Source organism: Melanotaenia boesemani, chromosome 14 (genome assembly GCF_017639745.1).
Source record: "Melanotaenia boesemani isolate fMelBoe1 chromosome 14, fMelBoe1.pri, whole genome shotgun sequence".
Taxonomy (NCBI): domain Eukaryota; kingdom Metazoa; phylum Chordata; class Actinopteri; order Atheriniformes; family Melanotaeniidae; genus Melanotaenia; species Melanotaenia boesemani.
The window spans coordinates 30,511,988-30,526,874 of record NC_055695.1 but is presented as its reverse complement, the minus strand read 5'-3'; the positions used below and the strand labels follow the sequence as shown (position 1 = coordinate 30,526,874).

Below are 14,887 nucleotides of genomic sequence, written 5' to 3'. Positions count from 1 at the left end.
ATTTTGTAGATTGCTGTTGAAGTCACTAAGTCCTTTGTGGACTACATCAAGACCCAACCAATTGTGTTTGAGGTGTTTGGACATTACCAGAAACAGCCTTTTCTCCCTCTTTGTAAAGACGTAATGAGGTACCATGTCTGCCTGTTAAGATTTCATGTAGTACCTAAATATATAGCCATTAATGTAATTATGTTTTTATAATTGCATGAAATTGTGTGTTGTTGCACCCAGTCCACTTCGTCCTTGCAGAAGACAGTTTCCACGAGTGATGCCTCTCTCCAAACCAGGTAATATACTCCTGGCTGGAGTTGCTTTGCTTCAGATCTTCTTTTCTTTGTGTAATTTGTCTTTTTATGCTGGCAAGTCATGTCATCTTAGCTTCATGTTGTTGGGTGTGAGCAGTGGATTCAGAAAACTCAGCGGATCGGGAGAAGTCACTGGAACTGATCCGACACCTGGTCCCAGATGTGTTCAGTGGGGCACTTGTGGACTCGCTGTCAGACCACGCTCTGTCTGCTGCTGGCTTGGCTGCTTCCTTCCTGCTGGAAGCAAACGACCGAGCTCAGCTGCCTGCACCACCCATCTCTATCTGTTCAGTTATTAAAGCTCAGAAGCCGGGTTGGTCGTTGTGGTCAAATCCAAGAGAATCCTGCAACTGGAAACCTTTTCTTATATCAAGTGTATGTCTTGGTTTTGGATAGAACCAAATAACTGTTTCAGAGATGGAGACTGCATCCATTTTGTGTAGGCATTGCCAAAAATCTAATACTGAAGCCTCAAGCTATGTGGTCACATGCAGAGAAATCATCTTGTGGACAGAACATAAAGCAATTTACATGTTTTCTATTGACCATAGTTTATATCACAACTCACTAAAACGGTATGAAAGTTCATTTAATTGATATAAAAAAAGAGTTTTTCTGTGTCAGGATTCTGCAGTTGGATTGACTCTGGTGCTCCGTGTGTTTGCTGTTGACCTTCGTGGTGAATTATCCTTGCAGTTCCTTCTTCAAGCTTCTCTTGAACTTGATCACTGTGCCTTTCTTCCACAGAATATACTCATATATAAAGAAAAAAGTTTAGCCCAAATTTTTGATTATTTCTACTCTTTGATAATAAAAATTCTGCGATGGACTGGTGACTTGTCCAGGGTGTACCTGCCTCTCATCTGCTATATGCTGGGTTAGGCTCCAGCTTCCCCGTGACCCTTAATAGACGAAGCGGTATGGATGGATGGATGGATGGATGGATGGATGGATGGATTAAACAAACTGGTGTATTATACATGGTGGAAAGCCTGATGGGTCACCTTTACAACAAGGTATAACCTGTAAAGATCATGCTTCTGTAGAATGAGCAACACAACCAACCATGTAGATAATGACCACTCAAAAATGTCCCACAATCCCCTCTAATATTCTACTGTTGGTGTTCATTCTTGTTAAGTGATTCCAGGTGTGTGTCAGTCACAGATGTATGATTGATACCTGACTGGCACCTTGTTGATAGACAGACATACTGTATCAGAATTCTGGAGCCATTGGTGTGAATACCAACAGGAGAATATTACATAGGATTTTGGCACATTTTGGGGGGGGGCAGTACCTACACATATAGCTGTTGCTCATTTCACAGAAGCACTATTCTTAGAAGTTATACCTGGTTGTAAAGGTGGCTAATTAGGCTTTTCCTACCACTTTGAATAATACATCATTTGTCCAAAAAAAAAAAAAAAGAATAAAATCACACTAAACTACAGGTTATCCCAGTTATTCTGTACTTCTTCTTCAGCTTGTACTGCAGGGCTGCATGTGGTTTATTTGTATGTGCTCACTTTTTTATATCTGAATTTCTTTTGAGGAACTGCCTGAAGTCAGAAAAACACTGTTAATTTATCAATCAGTCTAAACTTAGTAACTTTCAGAGCTGCATGGTGAGTTTGAACCTTATGGCAGGGATTAACTGTGTGCTTTATAACAACAGTTTTTAGGTAAGATTTGCCTTTAAAAGAGTGATTAGTAAGAAAATGAGCTCCATCTACAGAACTGAATAGTTCCTCTTCTTCCTGTGTCACTGATTTCCTGTCTTCTTCCCGTTTTCTTTCCTGTGTAGGGTAGCTATCTGATAGCCACCTGCTAGCTGTTAGCTTACTCTGGGTTTTCCTGTGTAACATCTCTAAAAATCTTTTAAAACAGTTCCTGCCACCAAGCTGACGGCGGTGACCCGTCCACAGGCGGGACCCTGCCACCGTAAATATGATCTCATGGTGTTCTTTGAAATCTGCGAGCTTGAGGCCACTGGAGAGTAAGTATCTCATATCATCTCAATAAGCATCAAATTTAGCAGAATTTAGTTGAAATCTCTGGAACAGAGTAATCATTTCTACTTAAAATTAGTGAGAATTGAGCCAATAAATGAGGCTTGTTGTCTTTGTGTCACAGCTACATCCCTGCAGCTGTGGACCATAGAGGAGGAATGCCCTGCCACGGCACATTCTTACTACACCAGGTATGTCAGTCACACAGTGAACAATATAATATCTGGATTATTAATATCATTTTTTCCACAAAAACTCAAACATTGAACTATTTGCTTCACTTCCAGGGCCTTCAGAGAAGAGTCACTGTTACCATTGTACATGAATCTGGAGGTGACCTGGCATGGAAGGACATTCGTGAACTTGTTGTGGGTAGGTTTTATTTTCAAATTTTATAACCCTAAAGAAAAAAATTGTTAAAAAGATTGGAAGATCTGTTCTTACTGAGGCACTTGCACTCTCCCAGGGCGTCTTCGTAACACCCCCGAAGCTGACGAGACCATCATCGACCCCAATATTCTGTCTCTTAACATCTTGTCTGCTGGCTATGTCAGGCCCTTGCAGGATGACAGGTGTGTATTGGCTCAGACTTTTGTAAATGAATAACTTTAAAACAGCTTTAAATCAAAGCCTGCCTATGAAATATTCAAATATGCTCTATATGATGGCTACGGAAGCTTGGCTGAACTTTGGAAACCGCTGCACTATGTGGCTCTGATTTCTGTTAAAAACTGTTTCATTTGTTGGCTTCACTGCTGAGGAAGCTTCTGCACAGAAACAAGGCACAAAGGAAAGAGCATGGCATGTTGTACAAGCTGTACAAAAAACTATCAAAAGCATGCCAGCAGATGCATAACTTGGATGTAAAAAAAATAATAATAATAATAATATTAATATTAATAATCTCAGCAAGTTTGTTTCTGTTCTTTTCCTAATTTTTTATTTTTATTTTATTTCATTTATTTTGCATGAATCTAGTTTGCTCTCTTTAATTTTAGTTGGTCACATTCAGAGTGACCAAAAACACATTGAACCCCACATCCTCATAGTTGCAGTGAATATAAAACATGTTCACATCCCTGTTAAAATTCCAGGTTTTTTTTTTTTAAAAATTCTCAGAATTGTGACTTTTAACCTGTACAATTGAAAAACCCATAAATCTATTAGGAAAAAAAGCATAATAAGCTGGTTGATTAAATGTAGACACTATACTAACAGCATTCAGTCTTCACGTAGCAGTCAGTCAACAAGGAATATTTGCCAAGTTATTGCTCCATATCTGTCAGATTGTGACGACATCTGTCAGATTGTGACGATGTCTCTTGTTCACAGTCCTCCAGAACTTTATTTTCTTCTGGTGAAGCTGTACTTTTGCTGATCTGGGTGTCTGTTTGGGGTCATTGTCGTGATGAAAGGCGAAATTCTTCTCCAGCGGAAGTCTGAAGGTTTTAGACCAAGAGTGAGTGGTATCTAGATCTGGTCAGAATTCCCTCCATCTTGACTAGAGCCCTAGTTCCAGCTGGAGAAAAGCAACCCCAAAGCATGATACTGCCACCACCATGCTTCACTGTGGGTATGCAGTTATTTTGGTGATACAAAGTATTTTTTCTGTCGGAATTGTGGCCAAAAAACTTAACCTTGGTCTAATCAGACCATAGCACATTTTCCCCAGATGCTTTTAGGAGACGTAGTGGATTTTCTTTTTTGTTTTTTCAGATTGTAGCTGGGTTTAGATGTTTTTCTCTTTTAGAGAAGGCCTCCATCTTCAAAGCATGTGGAAAATATGAAGATTTTTGTCACAACACCTTTCCAGAAATTCTCGCAGCTCCTTCAGTGTTGCTGTAGGTCACCTTGGCAACGTCCCTGAACAATTTTCATCTGGTCTTTTTCACAATTTTGGGTGGACACCCTGTTCTTTCTGTTATCCCTGTTGTCCCATCTTTTCTACTCTTCCTGTATGACTGTCTTCACTGTGTTCCATGGTTTATCCAGTGCTGTAGAAATTTGTTTGGACCCTTCTCTTGACTGAGTAAATGTCAGGAAAATCCTAAGAGAACAGCTGAACTTTATTTGGGTTTATTAGAGTCTCTTTAATTGATGACAGGTGTAAAAACAAGAAAAGTAAATGCTGTGGTTAAATAGAAACACGATTCAACAAATTATTAGATTAAGGGGGTCCACATTTATGCAACCAGTTTATTTTACAGTTTTTTTTTTGTTTGTTTGTTTGTGTTTTTCTTTTTCTTTTTTCTCCTAACAGATTCATTTGTTTTGCAGTTGAATTGTAAAGGTCATAGGTCACATTCAAGTAACATTATGTAACTTTCTAACTTTAAAAATTGTGTTTCTGACTTTTTTAAAATTAAGTAAATTCCTTATACTTAAAATACTTTATATATATATATATATATATATATATATATATATATATATATATATATACACACACATTTATATCACACGCTAGCAGCTGGATATCAACACACCCATCGTTTTGTGCATGCACCATATCTGATTCATCAAAGAAATGCAAGATGACCTTATCAGAGGAAGAAAGGAAAAGAAAGAGAGACAGAAACTAAATAGAGCAAGAAATAAGAAATCAGACTGACTTTTACTGGCTGATGAGACCTCAGAGAAAAGTCGGGATGAAGATGGATGCTGGATTAGCCGTCGTTAGGGGTGCCTCCCTGAAAAAAATCTGTTCAGTAAAGTTCACTAGTGCTTCTTTTCAGGTGGGAAACACTATGAAATGGTTTATCTCAGTTTCACTTTTCAGTACCACAAAAACCTATTTATTCAACAGGGATGTGAATATGGGTATTGAAGCATCAAATCTCCTACCAGTAGTTAAAATAAACAGTAGTTCACTTTTAACCACTGGCTGCGTGACCCTCCTCGATGTGTCTTTGTTTGTAGTCACTGCACCTCCATGTTGCATCTCACAGTGTTTATCACCTCTCTTTCAACCCATCATGTTTCAGCCATGACTGGATGTATTAACCCCTATCCAGGCATCCATTATCTCTTCTACAGAGATGGTACTAATCCAACACTGTTATTAGGCTTTCAGAACTACACCCAATGCAAACCAAGCATTTTTACAATTACATTTACTGTCTTTCACGTTTTAATTAATTAATCCCATAATATAAAAAGAAAAATGCATGTCTTACTATTTTGCCCAGTGTTATGCCTGAAGCTTCTAGTTCACCTTTGTACACTTTTATTTATTGGACACAGCATTTCATCATCATCTCAGTGAAAATCTCAAAGTTACTCCTGATATTAAAACTACTTCACTACTAAAGCCAGGGGCATTACGTTTTGGGTTCTTTTCTACAAAACTGGTTTGGTGTCCCAGTCTAATTCAGTCTAAACAATTTGCTCTAAGAAGCTAACATTCTTTGTGTAAACTCCAACAGACCTTTCAATATGGAGAAAGCATCAAATCTTTACAGCCAGTAGACGGCAGATTTTTTAAAAGATGTTTGTATCCATAATAATCACTGGCCACTTCAACAGGTCCACCTTGCTAGTACCAGGTTGAAACCCTTTTTCCTTCAGAGATGTCTTAATTCTTGGTGCCATAGATTCAAGCTTTCATGTTGTTTCCACCAAATTCTGAGCCTACCATGTGAATGGAGACTCATCAGACCAGCAACGTTTCTCCATCTTCTATTGTCCAGTGTTGGTGAGTGTGTGTGAATTGTAGCCTCAGTTTCCTGTTCTTAGCTGACAGGAGGCACCCGGTGTGTCTTCTGCTGCTGTAGCCCATCTGCTTCAAGGTTGGACGTGTTGTGTGTTCAGAGATGCTGTTCTGCAGACCTTAGTTGGAACCAGTGCTTACTGGACTTCCTGTTGTCTTTCTATCATCTCCAACCAGTCCAACCATTCTCCTCTGACCTCTGACATCAACAAGACATCCTGGTCCAGACAACTGCTGCTCGCTGGATATTTTCTCTTCTTCAGACCATTCTCTGTAAACCCTAGAGATGGTTGTGTGTGAAAATCCCAGTAAATACTCAGACCAACAACCATGCCACGTTCAAAGTCACATTAATTTCCTTTCTTCCTTATTCTGATGCTCAGTTTGAACTTCACCAAGTCGTCTTCACCATGTTTACATGACTAGATGTGTTGAGTTGCTGCCATGTGATTGGCTGGTTGAATATTTACGTTAACAGTTACAAAAAAGGACCTGATAAAGTGGCCGGTGAGTTTAATCTGTTAAAAGCAGATAAAGACACGTTATACAGGAAAATCATTTTCCTTTAACATGACTGTGTGTTGGCACTAGAATTGTAAAGTTGTAGCTATCTGTTGTGTAAGGTGTTGGAAGGACAAATAATAGTTGCTAATAAATTGTATTTGTTATTACTGATCATTATTCATGTAAAAACGTTTCCAAATTGTTAAGTACATTTAGCCAATTATTTTAGGTTTTGGCTCATTGTTTGAATCCTCTGCTTTCTCAGTTATTTTCCAACAAAACCAACGTCATTACCCAGATTTGGGTTTACAGGGTCTTAACCTAGACAGACAAAATGCCCCAAGAACCAGTAACAAGTCCTCCTGCAGTCCTCCTGGTTTATTCAGCCCTGATTGTCCTGTCATCAGTGCACCATCAGTGGTCATGATTGTATTTTAAAACCTCAGCACCACTTAAAACAGTGGTCTCAAATAAATCTTGATGACACTAACATCAATGTACATGGATGCTAACATTTTTCTCCCTCTAGTCCACTAACAAAATGTTTTGTTTTTTGTTTTGCTTTTGCAGACAGTTTCTTGATTCGGACATGCCTAGGTATATTATTTGCCTCTCTTTACATACTCTTAAGTTACATAAAACACCTCATCTTTCTAACTTTCTGTACTCTGTGTCACCCCTAGTCGATCTTCAGTGATTTGGCTTCCTTCTCACCTACTCTGTCATGACTGTCAACAACTCATGTGTGCCTCTTTGTTTTCCTCCCCTCATTAGAAGTGAGGGATGTGCATGTCCCTGGGTTTCTTGCTGTGCTGGATGTGTGTTTGTGCTCTTGTCAGGCTTTATGGTTGATGATGGACAGGGTCTGCATGGCTCTGCTTTGCTTCACGTCAAACGTCTTTGGCTGCATCTCTGCAGGAGGTGTCGTGGAGGCAGCTGCTGCAGGAGTCTTATATTAAAGATTATCCCTACTTTTTTGTCTTGGGACAGAAAAGTGTAATCTTTAATTGCTGTAGCCATTTTTAAAAAGTCTTTTTACTCAGTCTTTTGTCTGTTTAACGAGACAAAAAATTGAAGAGGTGAAAAAAAATCCCAGTGATTAAGGCATAGTTTGATTTTTAAAGTAGGTGTAGTAGCATAGTTGGCCAGTAGGGGGTGGTAGAAATCCATTATTAACATTTTGAAACAAGACAGGCAAAGACATGTATTGGCAAAAATTATGTTTGTGTGCTATTATCACTCTCTGTTTATTCTTTTCACTTTGTTTACTTTGGTAGCAGTGTAATTTATGAAAATGATCTGTTGTTCAGTTCGCTGTACTTCCTGAAAGTCGCAGCTACAGCAGATTTACAGGAATACCAATCATACGTTTTTACTCAAATGCTGTTATATGGATCACATCATTTACAATACTCACCCTGGCACAATATTCAAATGCAGCTATTAAAATGTAATCCACTGAACTATTACCTCACCAGTAGCACTTTCACCCAGAATTGCTGTGATGTTGTGAATATTTTTAAATCTTGCTTGCACCTCAGGGAAACTCTGCCAGAAACAAATGGTTCCTCACATGTTCGGCCAGCAGCATGACTTCAGTTCTGGCTCCCATATTTTTAGGAGGTAGTAAAGTGCAGAGAAGCACATGTTGGAGTAGTGTTAAGAGGAAATTGCTTCCTTGTATTGTAAGCGGGCAGCTTTCTACTATTTGGAAAGAAGTGTGCATGTGTAAAAAGGGTGGTGCAGTCAACAGACTTGCTAAAGGACTTGTGAGAGAAGCGGCATCTTTGCATGAAGTTGCCTTAACATTACTCCAGCACAGCTTGCCGCTGACTGCTGTTTTCTGGGTGACACATTGTTCATTTTCCCACAAGGTCACCTCAGTCCATGACCAGTGGGCTGAACATCTGAACTTCATGAAGAGACTATTCAGCCGTTTTTTTATGGCTTACAGAAACACTAATTTCCTTTTACAATTCTTGCTTGGATAATCGTTTTTTAGATTTAAGGCCGTCCCGGGCTGCAGGCCAGAATAATAACTGCTTTCAGTGTGTGATTATTTTGCCTCTAGAGACGCAGGAAAATTTGTTTACATTAACATATGGAGTAAATCACTGGTGCCACAGAAAAGCAGAACCGTTGCAGTCGAGGAGTTGTCGTTTCCCGTTATTCGACCTCCTCAGAGGTCGAGCGGGATGACGGCACTGAGCGGTCTCACGTACTACCCACGGCACAGTTCACATCATGAGATATGGTTGTGGAAAAAAGACAAACACCATCCCAGTCACACAAGTGCACAATCACAACATACTTCCTGACTCTCACTTTCTATTCTTTTGCTGATTTCTTCTTTCTCACAGCATTTCCCTGGGAGTTGACCATAGGTATTTCACAGCCCTGTCCCACATTTTTTCTGCCTTTCTCTCATCCCTCCCTCCATTTTTTTCTGTGCTAAGAATCATCCCTGCTCCATTTTGCTTCTCCGTGGTGTTATGTACAACACAGAGCATCATCTCAGCCTGTTGCATGCAAAATGACTGTTTCCTTTACCAGAGAGATACTGTCTACAATGTCTAAATGTTTATTTATGTTTATTTGTGTATTTGTTCTGTATGGAGGGGTGTCAAACTCATTTTAATTCAGAAGCCACATACAGTGCAGTTTGACCATTAAATGGTTCAGACCAGTAAAATAACAGCATAACAATCATCCTTAAAGAAACTTTACATTTTCCCTTTATTTTAGTACAAATAAATACATTATCAACATGTTTACATATAATAAACTATAAACATTTTATTAACAACCAACAAAGATAATTTTAACAATATTTTGCCTCAATTACACATTTATATATTTTATTTTTTCTTTATTTTAATTGTATATATGTCAAATATATAATAATGTGAATTAATATATATATATATATATATATGTGTGTGTGTGTGTGTGTGTGTGTGTGTGTGTATTTTAAAAGTTGATCTTTTTATTTATACAATATATAAAACATATTTTTCTAATTTTAATTATATTTTTATTATTGTGTATTCATTTGGATCTATTTTATATATTTACATTTTCATTCATTTTACATATTTACACATTTATATGTGCATTACTTACAATGGATCTACAAAATCATAAACCATTTAACCCTGTAATGCCTGAATTTATTTACAATTACATAAAAACTAAATAAATACAAAAAAAACAAGAATAAAGAATAAGAAACAATATAATAAAAGACAATTAAATATCAAATTTATTATCAACAACTAATAACTTACTAATAATAAATAATATAAAAAGTAAAAGAGTGAATAAAAACAAATAGACCATTAGAATACATTTTTAGATAAAAAGAAATAAAATCAACAAATACCAGAAATGTTTTGTGGCAAATTTGCGACAACAGACATCAAGAGATTAAAAAAAATATAGTATTTTTTTTATTACTGGAAAAATGTGTCAGGATCTAGAAGTTATTTTACATGGACATACGTGTACGTTTCCACACGTGTGTAGTAATCCTGACCACCTCAACGACTCACCTCATCATACAAACTGAAGTTACAGCTATTAGGTAAGAAAAATAGAAAAGATAGAAAAGTTATCATCTGACCTTAGAAATGAGGCATTTCAGTCATTTTTAATAAAGTTAGCTTTCAACATCGTCAGTGTTATTTTCACATTTACCGAATTAACGCAGACCAGATTTGATCCTCCAGCGGTTGGTTTTGGCCCCCAGGCCGTATGTTTGACACCCCTGGTTCAAAAACAGCTTATATGCTTTTTTTTTTTTTTTTTTTTTTTAATTGCTTATAATTAAACTACTCATACAATTTTTTCTGTTTTCTCATTTCCTGGACCACCTCAGGACTTTCTACCGCTTTGAGGCTGCTTGGGATAGCTCCATGCACAATTCCCTGCTACTAAACCGAGTCACTCCATACGGGGAGAAGATCTACATGACCCTCTCAGCCTACTTGGAGGTTTTGTACAGTATCTGCTTTGATAAGAGGCAGAAATAACTGATTTCATTTCCTCCAGAGAAAGAATGTGTGAAATCTTTTACCACCTACAGATAGAGAACTGCACGCAGCCTGCAATCATAACCAAAGATATCTGCATGGTGTTCTACTCCCGTGACACAAAGCTCTCAGCTTCTCGTTCGATCCGCAACCTTTTCGGCACAGGAAGCCTGAGAGCAGCAGATGGGTGAGTTGGAAAATTTAAACGAAGAAAGGACCATGGAGCTCCTGTTTTCTCTCTGCTCACATACAGTAAAAGTTTAAAATCAGCAATTAACAGATCTAATTTTTTTGTCTTTTACTAGGAACCGTATAACTGGTGTTTATGAGGTCAGCTTATGTCACCTGGCTGATGCAGGGAGCCCAGGTAAGTGCCAAGAACAGTTTAGCATTGAGTTCAGTTTGGGGCATATCTAATAAATGCCCTGTTCCACACCAGGAATGCAGAGGAGACGCAGGCGGGTGCTGGACACCTCTGTGGCCTACGTCCGTGGGGAGGAGAACCTGGCTGGGTGGAGGCCGCGCAGTGACAGCCTCATTATGGACCACCAGTGGGAACTGGAGAAACTCAGTCTGCTTCAAGATGTGAGGGCTATATTTTACTTTTTATAGCCAATGCTGCCATTCCTAAAGTTCAACAGACTCCACAGTTCAAAAGCCCCACTGATCAAACATATCACAGTGTTTGGGATTTGTTCTTGAGAAGTCTGTGATCCAAATAAGTCGCTCATGTTTAATCATTAGTGGGCACAATTTCACTGTGCTGCTGATAATTCTTCATGGAGGATTTCAGCTAATAAAAGATTTGAGTTTTAGTTTTTCTGTTAGATTTATCTGGTGGCTGGGAGGAGGTTCGAACAATGGCCTTTCTGTGTGGAGTTTGCATGTTCTCCCCGTGTATGCGTGGGTTCTCTCCGGGTACTCTGGCTTCCTCCCACCGTCCAAAGACATGCATGTTAGGGTAAATGGTCACTCTCAATTCTCTCTGGGAGTAAGCGAGAGCATGTTTTTTGTCTCTCTGTGTTGGCTCTGCAATGCATGGGTGACCTGTCCAGGGTGTACCTGCCAACCTGCTAATTGCTGGGATAGACTCCAGTTTCCCTGTGACCCTGAATTGGACTAAGCTGTAAAGAAAATTAATGAACGATTCAGAGAGTGAACGGCTTTGTTCAGATAAAGTCAGATGAAGGAAAGTCTCCATCAGGAAAATGCATCGTGTTCAGAGATCAGCTGTTAAAAAGCCACCGATGAGCAGCAGCAGGTTTCTGAAGCTGCTGGTGAACCTCTCCACCAGGATCCACCAGAGGCTGCAGTTGTACATAAAGCTGGATCTGGACCTCCCTTAACCAATGATCACACAGAGAAATGTTTGCAGGGACTCAGAAACACATGAAGACTCGTTTTCTAACAGTTTTCTTCTCTGATGAATGTCGTGCTGCACTGGATGGTCCAGATGGAAGGAGGTCTGGATGGTTGGTGGATGGACATCGTGTCCCAACAAGGCTGCCATGTCAGCAGGTAGTGGTGAGGTGATGGTTTGGGCTGGAATAATGTGGAGTGAGATGGGAGGACCCTTTAGGGTGGCCTCTGATAAATCCGTCCAGTTTCTAACGGAGCATTTCCTGTCGTGGTATAAAAGGAAGAAGCGTTTCTTCTGCAGTAAAGACAACGCTCCATCCCATGATGCAGAAACACCAGCAGGATCTTTGGCTGCTATAAAGGGAGAGAAACTCATGGTGGGATCACCATCATCTCCTGATCTCCACCCTACTGAGAACATGTGGAGCCTTAAAAGGAAGATCTATGAGGGTGGGGGGCAGCAGAGCTCCAAACAGCAACGATGGGAGGAAATTCTGATCTCCACAATGAGATCCAGGCAGAAACTATCCATGAATATTCAGGTTCAGAGATGAGAGAGTTGTTATGGTGATGTCAGAGAAGGACTCCATGTTTACACTGAAATGGATCTGATAAAAAAAAATATATTTTTTATTTGTTTTTAGAAAAATTGTTTCCTGCATAATGACAAAAATATGGCAGGTGAACATTTTCAGTTCTTTACCAACTATTTAATGTTTGGAAACTTTTATACAGAATCATCTTGAAAACTGGATTCAGAGTGATAGAAAAAAAAAAATGCTGTTTTCATTATTAGTAGTTTGGTTCAATAAAATCCAGATTATTGTACAACCTAATATAATTTTTTGAAAATAAAAAGAAATATTTATTGTCATTCAGATTGATTATGTAGTAACAATGAACCAAGTCTGCGGCGTATATAAAAGCAGATTTCCCTGCGACAATCATCTGCACCGTAACCAGAGTTGTGAATGAGGGTGCTTCTAACGGGAGAATAAAACAGGACCCACCACTGACCTTTCAGGAACTACAAATAAGTAACCATCTCAAAAATGAGAAGAAAACTATCCAAGAGATATAAAGTTCAAAATACATCAACTGACCCCCTCGCACTATCTAATAAACCAGGATGATTTGTGGTATTAAAGGCTGTGCAGGGACCCATATCTGTGCTGTCTAAGAAGTCGCGTGTTTTTCAATGACCGAGATATTCTCCACTCTCTCAGGTGGAGAAGACCAAACATTACCTCCTGCTGAGGGAGAAACTGGAGTCCACCCTGCTGATGGGCCAGGAGTCCCTTCAGCCATGTGTCACCAAGGAGCTGAGCGAGTCTCTTCAACACACCGAGGTGGATCAAGAGGCCAGCTCCAGCTCTGAAATCACCACTGAGAGGCAGAGGGAGCTCGCTGCCAGGGTCAGCCATCTTTATTTTGTTAATATGTCATTTCAAGTTTGACTTGGGCAGTCTTTACTGTATTCTGTAGCCAGAGGAAAAAAAAATTCTCATATACATTCCTATTGAAATACAGTCACAATGCCCAAGTTTTTATGGTGTCTAACAGAGTTTCTCCTTTTTTTCTCACAGTGTTTGCGGCTGCTCACTCACTCCTTTAACAGAGAGTACAGTCATGTGTGTGTCAGCGCCAGTGAAAGCAAGGTACTTTACTGATTTAAATGACTTCCATTTAAACATATGCATGAGGACAATACGAAGACTGTTTGCTGCTTGGCTGTGCAGCTGATCCCATGTGTGTTTGTGTGTTTCAGATCTCTGAGATGTCTGTCACAATCCTCAGAGACTCCCCCTCCATTTCTGCTCTCAACACAATCACACCCTCCTCGACATGCCCTTCACTGGTGGAGGGTTGCTATAGCCATGCTGAACTAAGGTCTGCTCTAAACTATGATTGTTGTTTACTGTTATCCATCGTTGCCATGGTAGTCTCTGCCCTGTATCATGTGTTTCCTCTGAAAGAAGAATTGAATAAGTTGCTATAAGGTGCCAAAAGCCTTTTTTTCTGTACCACAGACCACCAACGCCTCGATCTCGTGTTGTCAGCCCTTGCCCTGACACACAGCAAGATGCAGAGGCCAAGAAATCCACCAATGGAGAGACCAAGCCTCAGACCCGCAAATTTGTCCCTGACATCCAGGAGATCAGAGTCAGGTCAGACATTGTTGATCTAAACCGCTTCATCACTTGGAGGTATGAAGGCAACATTCCTGATACCACAAACTCTGTTTTTCAGCCCCATCGTGTCAAAGAAGGGCTACATTCATTTCCTGGAGCCGCACACAAACGGCTGGGTGAAACGTTATGTCGTTGTTCGTCGGCCATATGTCTACATCTACAACTCAGAAAGAGACACCGTGGAGCGAGCTATTCTCAACCTCTCTTCTGCCCAGGTGGAGTACAGCGAGGATCAGCAAGCAATGCTGAAGGTTAGTGATCCACAAAATCCTCCACAACACTTTTTACACATGAAGGTAGAAACGTGCCACAATTAAATAAATATATTACTGAGTAAATAAATAAATAGATTAATTTATTAATAACTACTTAAATGTCTCATTAATTTATTAAAATCGTAAATAAACACATTTAATAAAAGTTATTAATAACTGCCTAAATGTGACTCAAAGTTTTTTCTGTTTTTGATCCACCTTTTTAAAAAAAACACACACACATTATGTAACTTTCTGACCTTAAACCTCTGAGTTCGGGACTCGTTTGATGGCACATCTATCATGTGCATGGAGCCGCGTCCTGAGGCTGAGAAACTGCTACTTTTTCATCCAGGACGCCATGTGACATTGCAGCCGAGTTTCACTTCATGCACCGCTTCACACGCTAGCAAGCGGATGTAAACACACCATTTGAATGCATACCGTGGCTGATTCAGCAAAGAAACATAAGAAGACATTATCAGAGGAAGAAAGGACAAGAAAGAGAAATAATACAAGAG

At 39.4% G+C, this 14,887-nt stretch overlaps 1 protein-coding gene across 16 annotated transcripts in view; it reads left to right on the top strand.

The window, feature by feature from the left end:
- kif1aa (kinesin family member 1Aa) overlaps window positions 1–14,887 on the top strand; it is a 53,304-nt gene that overhangs the window by 34,433 nt on the left and 3,984 nt on the right. For 5 of the 16 annotated variants that reach the window (XM_042005987.1, XM_042005985.1, XM_042005980.1 and 2 more), the window contains 16 exons: window positions 10–128; window positions 232–287; window positions 2,196–2,304; window positions 2,442–2,508; window positions 2,605–2,689; window positions 2,784–2,889; window positions 7,101–7,127; window positions 10,408–10,522; window positions 10,615–10,748; window positions 10,867–10,928; window positions 11,001–11,146; window positions 13,147–13,335; window positions 13,507–13,578; window positions 13,689–13,810; window positions 13,951–14,088; window positions 14,171–14,363. In XM_042005987.1, coding sequence (XP_041861921.1) covers window positions 10–128; window positions 232–287; window positions 2,196–2,304; window positions 2,442–2,508; window positions 2,605–2,689; window positions 2,784–2,889; window positions 7,101–7,127; window positions 10,408–10,522; window positions 10,615–10,748; window positions 10,867–10,928; window positions 11,001–11,146; window positions 13,147–13,335; window positions 13,507–13,578; window positions 13,689–13,810; window positions 13,951–14,088; window positions 14,171–14,363 — 1,740 coding nt within the window. Of the gene's footprint in view, window positions 1–9; window positions 129–231; window positions 288–2,195; window positions 2,305–2,441; window positions 2,509–2,604; window positions 2,690–2,783; window positions 2,890–7,100; window positions 7,128–8,890; window positions 8,915–10,407; window positions 10,523–10,614; window positions 10,749–10,866; window positions 10,929–11,000; window positions 11,147–13,146; window positions 13,336–13,506; window positions 13,579–13,688; window positions 13,811–13,950; window positions 14,089–14,170; window positions 14,364–14,887 lie in introns of all 16 variants that reach the window. The other 11 variants (XM_042005977.1, XM_042005979.1, XM_042005974.1 and 8 more) reach the window with 3 other exon arrangements.